At 40.5% G+C, this 12,513-nt stretch overlaps 1 protein-coding gene across 1 annotated transcript in view; it reads right to left on the reverse strand.

Annotated features, from left to right (window-relative positions):
- The window catches only part of kirrel3a (kirre like nephrin family adhesion molecule 3a), a 657,736-nt gene that overhangs the window by 86,038 nt on the left and 559,185 nt on the right, over positions 1–12,513 (reverse strand). Inside the window, exon 6 of the mRNA XM_034177743.1 lies at positions 12,068–12,173. Coding sequence (XP_034033634.1) covers positions 12,068–12,173 — 106 coding nt within the window. The remainder of the gene's footprint in view (positions 1–12,067; positions 12,174–12,513) is intronic.

Genomic DNA, 12,513 nt, shown 5'->3' on the forward strand with positions numbered 1-12,513 from the left:
TGGCTTGGATGGAAGCCGTGACATTTCTAGTGGGATTATGATTAGCCTACTGAAATTCCTGGGGGTGCCCAAAGCCCCATTAAACCCCTTCTCACACCTGCCGATGCATTTTGTGCTGCAAAGGATGGATGGTCCACCACATGTGATGGGCTTCATGTATCTGTGCATACACACACAGCTTTGTTTTTAACATGCAGATGATTGCCCTCTGCTCCATCATACAAACATCTCCCAGGAGACTCCAGTGCCAAAACAGTCAAACAGGTTTTGGTCCACATGCAGGCAGTGATTCTGCACCCTTGTGTTCATATCAAATGGATGACAGGCCAAGCTTAAGCACCACAACTGAGCCTCTCATTAGATGCTGCTAAAGTGACAAATGAAGAAACCAGAGATGACAACTTTCTTCAAAATAAAAAGCCATCAACGACAGCGATGGCAGCAGCCGACACTGGTTCCCCTCAGGAATAGGAGGCACTTGATTTGCAGGCGACACCAACTCATTTCCTTCTCTCTGTCCTTCCTTTGCAATTCTGTTCAGCTTCTTTTCTTTTACATTCTGTCTCAGCTTCTTGTCCTCCATCCATCACTTCATTTCTCCTCATTTCCTTTGAAAAACAAACAGGCAAAAAGGATTGGCTGCTCAGATTCGTCCTGCCAGCCTGCAGACAGCCAGAGGTGTGGATGTCTGTGTGTGGCGGTACAGATAAATTGTCACCCTGTACTCGCCGCCTGTCCTGTATCGCTCCGTCTGCTGACACGATGCCTCTCTCATGACGCCATTTGTACTTTTATCCCACACACGCCTGAGCCTGTGCAAACAATCCTGCACAGATAGCATGCAGACAGCAATAAAGCACAAAAACACAAACGTGTCACACCCACAGACTGATGAGCACAAACAATCAGACTACAGACCCTCAACCCCAGCTGAGCTCATATGAACCACAAAAATAAGTATTAATCCAGGGCCATGTAGGAGGTCAGGAGCAATTGAGGGAATTAAAACAACACATATGACCCAGCCTCAGTAGACCACAGCCAATACAAATGTACTGTGGACATACACAGGTAAACATTGAAAAATGCTCCAATCCAGATTATTTATCTGATCAGAAAGAGTCCAGAAAGGTCTAGTTTGGAATATCTATGATTGATACAAACATTTTACACAATGAAGGGTGTCACCATGTCCCCGTTGCCCTAAAAGACAACCAAGACATCCTCCATGATTCAGGCCTTTGTGTCTTCCAGAATTGATTATTATATTGTTTTATTTTCTGGATTTCCACATAGGAGTATGACATGTCTACAGATGGTACGGAATAATGCTGCCAGTTTTGAGGTAAACCAGGAGGTTCAGTCATGTCACACCTGGCCTGGCTTTGCTCCACTGGCTGCCTGTGACTCTAAGAGCAGATTTTAAAGTTTTGTTGCTGGCATATAAGGTTATAAATAGTCATACAACAAACTATCTTGCTGAACTTGTTGAGCCTTATGTGCCTCCTTGCACCCTTGGACCGTTGCTGGATGTGTACCTGCTGTGTGTTCCAAAGGTTAAGAAGAAGTCATCAGGTTTTAGAGCTTTTTTCTGTCATGCTTCGACCATGTGGAACAGTCTGCTTGTTGTGATCTGAAAGGCATCTTCCATGGACTCTTTTAAGACTTTCATTATTTTTGTGGCTTTTATCTTCTTTTCCTTATTTTGCTGGTTTTGTCATTTTAATTATTTTTACTATGGGACATGGGGATCTTTGTTTAATGTTGTTCTGGAGTTATGTTCAGTACTTTTTTCTTCATTTAAAGAGCTTTTTAAATAAATTATTATTATTATTATTATTATTATTATTATTATTATTATTAATAGATCACCCATTTGTCCTGGCTGCTTCATCATAAACCAGCAGTGTAATCTCTGAGCTTTAACATTTCACAGATGGATGGAGCCGAAGTGGTATGATATCATATCTCATGTAAAAATATGAACTGGACCCGCTGGTTTTCACTTTTGAATGCAAATCTGTGATGTTGTTACTCCAAACAGATAAACGGTCTTGGTTCCTATCATGGCATTTTTATCTGAACTCAACCCCTAGAGGATGGTACAAAACGCAAATAACATCTCTCTTTGTAATAATAAATATTTTAGAATTGCTGGGATACAATTTTAAGACGCACACTGTCAAAAGATTCATCTTAATTTGGTCAGGTGTGTGAGTGCCAGTTGATGAAATGAATAAATGCTTTGACTGATAGAAGCAGACGGGTTCACCCTCCAGTAACTCGGCAAGAATCTGCACTCATCCCTTCAACTCAGATTTGAGCCCATCTGGGCTGTGACATGGAGGAGGAGGAGTGGAAGCAGGGAGGCGAGATGAAGAACATCTGCAGCTTATGTGATAAGGAGGAGCCACAACCAAGTTACTTCCTCCCTCCAGAGCGCAACAATCCGTCCTCCGCAGGAGAATCCGCCTTCAGGTACTCCAACTTTCCTCATTTCATTGATAAAAAGTTCAAATTCAGCTGTCATTGGGTTACCAGAGGATAAACGAGTGTATGATAAAGCAACCTGTCACCATGGCAACACTGAAGCCAGTGACATTCCAACAGGTAGAGCTGTGATAATGTATTAACGCTGTGCAAACATCAAGGCTTTGTTTTGCAAATCAAGAACTGATGCTTGGCCCTACAGTTTCTTACCCATAAAGTCCCAGAGAGATTCAAGCTTTTTGCATATTGTTCCACATATTCCATCACTGTAGTTTGCACCTTTCAACAAAGAGAGAGGCTGACAACCATTAAATTTTACAAAGGTCCAAAATTCTAGATCTAAAGTGAAACCAAATAATGAAAAGCCTTACTGGCCATGAAATAATTTCCTGTGTTATTCCATCCACCACACAATGGAACCATCTTGGGTACAGACTGGCAGCCACCCTGGTAGACCACTGGTCCACCGTCTGGAGAGTAACCCTCTACTTACTACAGTCAGGTGATATTTGGCCTTGTCCTGTTGCTGAGGCATCTGTGTGCTGGGTCATCGACAGTGATGTTCCCTCACAATTCAAGTAGTTGGTACAACTCATCTAGATCTCTCTAAGTAACCATTCACTTGACACAAAGCCATTCTCCAAAATTCTCTAGAGTACCAAAGACATCCAGTCATTCCCATGGCATACTGGTTAGCATTCAGGTCTCACAGCCATACTGTAAGACCAGTTGCACCAGAGAAGGAAAGAGAAGTACTGAGGTCCACTGCTGGTGGTGCTACGAGAGTCTACAACTTCCCCTGAACAGGGCGCCACCTTATTACAGGTTACTTCCACAGCCATTTACATCAGAATGGAATGGCACAATGCAGATGAAGTTTCTTCTGCAAGGATAAAGACAGGCTGCAGCAGTGGAATTCAAACCCAGCTCTGCATATTGTTAGCACAATGAGTAAACTGCTCTTAGAGCAGCACCAGGACTGGAAAGATTTACAAATTCACATTTCTATCACAATACGCTTATGAATTGAAACCAACAGACAGACCAACTTTCTCATTCAGATGCATCAAATACTGATTCTTTCTCAGAGACGCAGGACTATCCCCACACGAAAACTGACATTCCTGGCTGTGTCCTTGGACAAGACAACTAATCTACATTATCTTAGTCCATCCAGCTGTAAACGCCTACCCGCCTCAGCTGGGGAAGTAACCTGCACCCGGACCTGATGTTATGGAATTCGAAGATGAGCACCGAAACCAATGGACCTCTGGGCCAAAATAGGACTTAGTTCTTCTGCTGCTGTCAGGAATCTAAATCAAAATGACCTTTTCATGGTCTTAAGGTTAAGATAAGATTCAGGTTGTGATTGTGGAATCAAAATGACACCAAAAACGGTTGCTTCATCACAGTGTCTAATGACACAAGACAGAAGACTAAAACTCACACTGAGCTCATCTTCACCAAGTAGATGCTTCTGCATCAGCATGGAGAATTCACAGAGGGTGGGTCCAAGCAAACAATCATAATGGATACATGTAAGTCAGTAGTAGGCAAGCTAAGTGGCCAGAAGGAAAGAGCTTGTACTGAATCATCTCTGGAAGTATGTCACACACTTGAAGGGGCTTCCTGAGCCTACCAGAAAACTAAGATGTTAAGATGTTATGTGTGACTAGAGTTCACTTGTTGGAGTGGGTGCTTCACTAACTAAAGGGTTGTTGGTGATTCTGGCTGAATTTTGAAGTGTCTTTGAGCAAATCAATGAACGCCATTAAACAGGTGGCCTGACTTCACTAAGTTTAACTGTAACAACCACAACTCTGATAAAAACTAACCCACTTCAGTCTCTCTCCACTTCTTGTAACCTTTAACATCTCCACTCACTGTCTGCTGAGTATTTTGCGGCAAAGTAAAAATACTCAGATGAGGAGAAGTGCAGTGAAAAGAAAAGTAGAAGAACATCAGTGCTTTCAGAAGAGAAAAACTAAATGAGAGGGGACACGAGGGAACAGGTTCGCCATTGCTAAAGGTCAAGTCTCACGTCTTTTTCTGAACTCCGTGACTGATGGGCAAAGCTGAACAAAAAAACAATCCCAACCTTTTCAAATTACTCACCACAGCAGAAAAAAAGATGGACATCTGAAGATGGATAGCAACATCCAAAGCCAATTACAAATACAATGTAAAATCTCAAGTCCAAACAATGTTCAAGAACTAATGTGCAGCCTTGACGAAACTTTGATCGCAGTTAGAGATGAATCAGCACTAATCTGCCCCCTGGTGGATACACCGTGCTACATGTCTATTTTGTGTATGCTGCACGGTGAATCTAAAGGCATTTAGTATTTTAGTCACAATGGAGAATATGTTACACTTATACACTCAACAAAAATATAAACGCAACACTTTTGGTTTTGCTCTCATTTTGTATGAGATGAACTCAAAGATCTAAAACTTTTTCAACATACACAATATCACCATTTCCCTCAAATATTGTTCACAAACCAGTCTAAATCTGTGATAGTGAGCACTTCTCCTTTGCTGAGATAATCCATCCCACCTCACAGGTGTGCCATATCAAGATGCTGATTAGACACCATGATTAGTGCACAGGTGTGCACTAAGACTGCCCACAATAAAAGGCCACTCTGAAAGGTGCAGTTTTGTTTTATTGGGGGGGGGATACCAGTCAGTATCTGGTGTGACCACCATTTGCCTCATGCAGTGCTACACATCTCCTTCGCATAGAGTTGATCAGGTTGTCAATTGTGGCCTGTGGAATGTTGGTCCACTCATCTTCAATGGCTGTGCGAAGTTGCTGGATATTGGCAGGAACTAGTACACGCTGTTGTATACGCCGGTCCAGAGCATCCCAAACATGCTCAATGGGTGACATGTCCGGTGAGTATGCCGGCCATGCATGAACTGGGACATTTTCACCATGGGCCACTCGATCCACAACATTGACATCAGAAAACCGCTCACCCACACGACGCCACACATGCTGTCTGCCATCTGCCCTGAACAGTGTGAACCGGGATTCAATCCATGAAGAGAACACCTCTCCAACGTGCCAAACACCAGTGAATGTGAGCATTTGCCCACTCAAGTCGGTTATGATGACGAACTGGAGTCAGGTCGAGACCCCGATGAGGACGACCAGCATGCAGATGAGCTTCCCTGAGACGGTTTCTGACAGTTTGTGCAGAAATTCTTTGGTTATGCAAACCGGTTGTTTCAGCAGCTGTCCGAGTGGCTGGTCTCAGACGATCTTGAAGGTGAACATGCTGGATGTGGAGGTCCTGGGCTGGTGTGGTTACACGTGGTCTGCGGTTGTGAGGCTGGTTGGATGTACTGCCAAATTCTCTGAAACACCTTTGGAGACGGCTTATGGTAGAGAAATGAACATTCAATATACGAGCAACAGTTCTGGTTGACATTCCTGCTGTCAGCATGCCAACTGCACGCTCCCTCAAATCTTGCGACATCTGTGGCATTGTGCTGTGTGATAAAACTGCACCTTTCAGAGTGGCCTTTTATTGTGGACAGTCTAAGGCACACCTGTGCACTAATCATGGTGTCTAATCAGCATCTTGGTATGGCACACCTGTGAGGTGGGATGGATTATCTCAGCAAAGGAGAAGTGCTCACTATCACAGATTTAGACTGGTTTGTGAACAATATTTGAGGGAAATGGTGATATTGTGTATGTGGAAAAAGTTTTAGATCTTTGAGTTCATCTCATACAAAATGGAAGCACAACCAAAAGTGTTGCGTTTATATTTTTGTTGAGTGTATTTCTGTATGTGAGGCTGACTTTTTCTCAGAGTGTTTCCCTGGGGGTGAGTTTAACAACTGACACTAACTCAGTCACACATGTGCACTCCAAAGTGTGTACTGTTACTTAACAGAGAAAAGTAAGTCCTATATAGGCCATGAGGCCAGTTGGTGCCAGTGCTTATCTCTGGATTCCAAAGCATCAAGCAGGTGAGAATCTACAATACAACCCCTGGCAAAAATTATGGAATCACCAGCCTCGGAGGATGTTCATTCAGTTGTTTAATTTTTTAGAAAAAAAGCAGATCACAGACATGACACAAAACTAAAGTCATTTCAAATGGCAACTTTCTGGCTTTAAGAAACACTATAAGAAATCAGGAAAAAAATTGTGGCAGTCAGTAACGGTTACTTTTTTAGACCAAGCAGAGGGAAAAAAATATGGAATCACTCAATTCTGAGGAAAAAATTATGGAATCATGAAAAACAAAAGAACGCTCCAACACATCACTAGTATTTTATTGCACCACCTCTGGCTTTTATAACAGCTTGCAGTCTCTGAGGCATGGACTTAATGAGTGACAAACAGTACTCTTCATCAATCTGGCTCCAACTTTCTCTGATTGCTGTTGCCAGATCAGCTTTGCAGGTTGGAGCCTTGTCATGGACCATTTTCTTCAACTTCCACCAAAGATTTTCAATCGGATTAAGATCCGGACAATATTTGCAGGCCATGACATTGACCCTATGTGTCTTTTTGCAAGGAATGTTTTCACAGTTTTTGCTCTACGGCAAGATGCATTATCATCTTGAAAAATGATTTAATCATCCCCAAACATCCTTTCAATTGATGGGATAAGAAAAGTGTCCAGAATATCAACGTAAACGTGTGCATTTATTGATGATGTAATGACAGCCATCTCCCCAGTGCCTTTACCTGACATGCAGCCCCATATCATCAATGACTGTGGAAATTTACATGTTCTCTTCAGGCAGTCATCTTTATAAATCTCATTGGAACGGCACCAAACAAAAGTTCCAGCATCATCACCTTGCCCAATGCAGATTCAAGATTCATCACTGAATTTGACTTTCATCCAGTCATCCACAGTCCACGATTGCTTTTCCTTAGCCCATTGTAACTTTTTTTTTTTTCTGTTTAGGTGTTAATGATGGTTTTCGTTTAGCTTTTCTGTATGTAAATCCCATTTCCTTTAGGCGGTTTCTTACAGTTCGGTCACAGATGTTGACTCCAGTTTCCTCCCATTCGTTCCTCATTTGTTTTGTTGTGCATTTTTGATTTTTGAGACATATTGCTTTAAGTTTTCTGTCTTGACGCTTTGATGTCTTCCTTGGTCTACCAGTATGTTTGCCTTTAACAACCTTCCCATGTTGTTTGTATTTGGTTCAGAGTTTAGACACAGCTGACTGTGAACAACCAACATCTTTTGCAACATTGCATGATGATTTACCCTCTTTTAAGAGTTTGATAATCCTCTCCTTTGTTTCAATTGACATCTCTCGTGTTGGAGCCATGATTCATGTCAGTCCACTTGGTGCAACAGCTCTCCAAGGTGTGAACACTCCTTTTTAGATGCAGACTAACGAGCAGATCTGATTTGATCAATCAATCAATCAATCAATTTTTTTATATAGCGCCAAATCACAACAAACAGTTGCCCCAAGGCGCTTTATATTGTAAGGCAAGGCCATACAATAATTATGTAAAACCCCAACGGTCAAAACGACCCCCTGTGAGCAAGCACTTGGCTACAGTGGGAAGGAAAAACTCCCTTTTAACAGGAAGAAACCTCCAGCAGAACCAGGCTCAGGGAGGGGCAGTCTTCTGCTGGGACTGGTTGGGGCTGAGGGAGAGAACCAGGAAAAAGACATGCTGTGGAGGGGAGCAGAGATCGATCACTAATGATTAAATGCAGAGTGGTGCATACAGAGCAAAAGGAGAAAGAAACAGTGCATCATGGGAACCCCCCAGCAGTCTACGTCTATAGCAGCATAACTAAGGGATGGTTTAGGGTCACCTGATCCAGCCCTAACTATAAGCTTTAGCAAAAAGGAAAGTTTTAAGCCTAATCTTAAAAGTAGTAGTAGTCTTGATGCAGGTGTTAGTTTTGGGGATGAAAATTTACAGGGTGATTCCATAATTTATTCCTCAGAATTGAGTGAGTCCATATTTTTTTCCCTCTGCTTGGTCTAAAAAAGTAACTGTTACTGACTGCCACATTTTTTTTTCCTGATTTCTTATAGTGTTTCTTAAAGCCAGAAAGTTGCAATTTGAAATGACTTTAGTTTTGTGTTATGTCTGTGAGCTTTTTTTTCTACAAAATTAAACAACTGAATGAACATCCTCGGAGGCCGGTGAATTTTTGCCAGGGGTTGTATGATTCCCTCTGGCCTGGACACCAGTCCGATGCTGGTTACTTCCCCATCCAAGGCCAATACCCATTTACAGCCAGGTGGACTGAGACAGTGTAGATTAAGAGTTTTGTCCAAGGACACAGACAGGTAGCATGAGCGGGATTCAGAAGTCAGCTCCTTATAAACTCAGCAACCTGCTCTGCAAAGTAACTAGTGCAGCGGATAAGAGAATATTTAGAGGGGAATCCTGCAAATGGTGATAAAAGCATCAAATTTGGCAGAAATACTCCTCAGACAATCCTCTTTTGAAAAAAACAATTGGCCACTTGAATTTTCAATCGGTGGTCAGGTAGGGGTCAACTGAAGAATTACGCAGAGGTCAAAATTAAAAGATGCTCCAATCATATTGAAAAATATTCCACATTATTTGCCTGATCATAAAAATTCCAAAAAGTAGCAGGAGGTGGTAATGGTAGAAAATATATATATTTTTTTTCAAATATGCTTACATCCATTTCAGAGATTGTGCATTGTGTAATTTGGGAGATATTTCATATAGGAAGTGGGTGTCTACCATGACAAAAAAAACCCCACCCCATGCAAAAAAGAAAACTGCAATATATACTGTAATTGTAACATCTTTCGAAATATTAGAATATAATTGTTTTGACTTCATGATTAGTTTTGATGAACCCTGCATTGAACACAACATTCAAGTTTATAATGATCCTGACTTGGTAGTAATTGTTATAGAGAAGTCACAAAATCTACATAATTACTGATATTATTACAGTGATCATGCAATTACACATGTAATTTCAAGTCACAGCATGGCAAGTTGTAGTAAATCAAGTGTCATGGACAAGTCAAAAACAAGATCTCAGGCTAACAGTGTGACTGAAATAAAACCTTTGACAATGGTTTATGTTTTTAAAGTTTTTGAAGAGCATGTCCTCCTCCTAAGTTATTCACACAGTGTTACTGAAATAAAACCTCTGTGAAAGAATTGTGTTTATAAAGTTTTTGAAGAGCATGGACAAACTTTACACATAGCGGAATAGCCAGATAATTGAAAATAGACCATACTTTGTTACATTCAAGGGGTGGGGGGTTATTTTCAAGATATAGGATTAATATTGATTTAATTTTGATGCCAAAATGCTGGTATTAATATTGTGAATCATTTCGCAAGTGGATGTATTGAAATTCTGACTTGTGATTTTACCACCTCCTGCTACAAAAAAAGGTATAGTTTGGACTATCTGTGACTGAAATCTATGGAGTTATGGGATAAAAACAGCAAGAATGGTGACAAAGCTCAGTTTCATTTTGTACAGAGGTCAAAAATTAAAGTTGCTCCAATTTTGGTAAACTATTAGCTCAACCAGTAATTTGCACCACGTTTTACCAAAATTGGAGCAACTTTAACTTAAATTAAACTTAAATTCTTCAATTGACCCCTACCCGACCACCGATTGAAAAGTCAAGTGGCCAATCGGGTTTTTCAAAAGAGGATTGTCTAAGGCGTATCTCTGCCAAACTTGTTGCTGTTATCACCATTTGCATGATTGTTTCAGTTATCTGCTGCACTAAACTTAATGAACATATTGATTGATTGATTTGATTTGTTATTAAAATGCCATTGTAAAAAAAACAAAACAAATGCAATACCGTCACAAAAAAGGATAACACAACAAAGCAACTACCACTTATTTCCATTGTGGTCCTTGGATAATGTAGCCAACATGGGTACAATACAGACAAAACAGAAAGACAGAATATCAGTGACAAGTTACAATAACAAGTTAAAAACAAAAACAATAAATATTTAAAAAAATGATATGGTAACTGAAAAATCTTTTAAACAGTTTCAGAAGTGCACTTTCTCTTTATTTTCCAGCACTGCTGCATGCAGTCACATGCTGTGGATCAGGATCTGAACCTGTCACAGTGCATGTAGGGGATGTGACTCAATTTGCTGCTATTGTTACTGCAATGAGTCAGAGGTGGTGATCTAACCTGCACATGGTCATGAATGCAGCTGTTTCTCAGAGCTCTCAGCCCTTTTAGAATCAACTAGATTCTTGTAGTTACCGCCACCAACAAAGTTGGAGGAGGTCATGTTTTCACCCCTGTTTGTCTGTTTGTTTGTGAACAGCTTGGAGCCCATAATTTTTCATATATCATGATGAAAGAACTAATTAAATTTTCAAGGTCATTTTCAAGACGCAATTAGGAAAAATCTTGGAAAACTGGAAATAACCCCATCTTTGAGATTGAATTAATTTTCAAAAATTCATAACACTATTAAAATCATATCTGACAACACTATATAGGATGGTATCCTTTATCGACTGACAAAGTTTGATCCAGATCTAAACCAGATTTCAGATTTTGTGTCCATTTAAATTTAGCATTGAAAACCCCATTTAATGTATATTTTACATTATATCTTAATCAAATGTGCCTCAGTCACTCTCATATTTGAATGTGAGGTACAAACTGGCACTCACTATCATCCGACAATGTTTGATCCGGATCTGATCTGGATTGTGGATTTTGAGGACATTTGAATGTAATATTGAAAAACCCATTTAGTCGACATTTTGTATTATATCTTCATCAAAAGCACCCCAATTACTCTCATTTGTGACAATGAGGTGCAAACTGGCACTCTCAATGAATAGACTAAGTTTGATCTGCATCTGATCCGTATTGCAGTTTTAGTGGATATTTGATTTTAACATTGAAAAGCCCTTTTGATCTATATTTTGTATTATATTTTTGCTTATGAAAAGCAACTTCTAACATGACTTTGACCTTGAAACCTAGTGTTGGCAGAGGTTTGTGCTTTACGAGCGCGATGCTCTATTTTATTTCTGAAAGCGAGCTTTTGGTACAGAATGTTCAAAGTTGTTTTTTTTAAGCCCATCTGCATTTGGCATTTATTAAAATAGAAAAAGAAAACATGTCATTATTATAAAAGTGGAAAAGGATACCTGTGTATTTTTACCCTTTCTTTCCTATTATTTGTTGGGAGCTACCAGTAAATAAGCAAAGATTATTTATTAATGAGTTTCACAGAATAAAAAATACCACTAAGTTTTACGGACATGCATTCCGGATCGGATCAATATCTTGGAAAACCTCAGACAGTCTTGGAAGCAGACAACAGACAGACATCAGCTGTCTGTCTGGGTGGTTGCCATCTGGGATCAGGGATAGTTCCTTGGTGTGCTGGATGTGGAGAAGCCTGGTGATGAACTGAGACATTCCATCACTTGTCCCTCGCAAAAGTTGACATACTGTGATAATTCCTTGCATTTCCACAGACCTAACTGTCAGTTGTTTTGATGATGTGGTGTGTTTGTTGTTCACATCGCACACAAATCATCACACCGAGCACGGGACTTTTCAAGCTGACCTGTAGTAGATGACAGGCGGGTTTGCTTTTGCAGCACAGTGGAACTTGACCAGGTTTCCCTCCAGAACCGGTTGTGGCTCCACGCTGAGGTTGACGATGGGCAGATCTAAGAGACACAAGATCAGAGAAAGTTAAGAACAAATGTGATGCTTCTGAGACCTGCACGGGACACACATCTGTCTCTTTAAACCAGGTGGCAGACTTTGTAATAAATGAGTAAATATTGATTTTAATTTTCACTTCAAGCAATAACAACATCTGTGTTCTAAATTCACACATATGATACTCAAAAAACAGGACTAATAAGCAGTTGTTTTTGACAGGACACAAGTTTGTGAAAATGCAGGCCCGGATCCAGACCGGTTTGGACCGATGCAGTTGCATCGGTCAAATTTTTTTATGCATCGTTCGTCATCGGTAAAAAAAAAATAGTGCCGAACGTGTCC

Source organism: Thalassophryne amazonica, chromosome 9 (genome assembly GCF_902500255.1).
Source record: "Thalassophryne amazonica chromosome 9, fThaAma1.1, whole genome shotgun sequence".
NCBI classification, from domain to species: Eukaryota; Metazoa; Chordata; class Actinopteri; order Batrachoidiformes; family Batrachoididae; genus Thalassophryne; species Thalassophryne amazonica.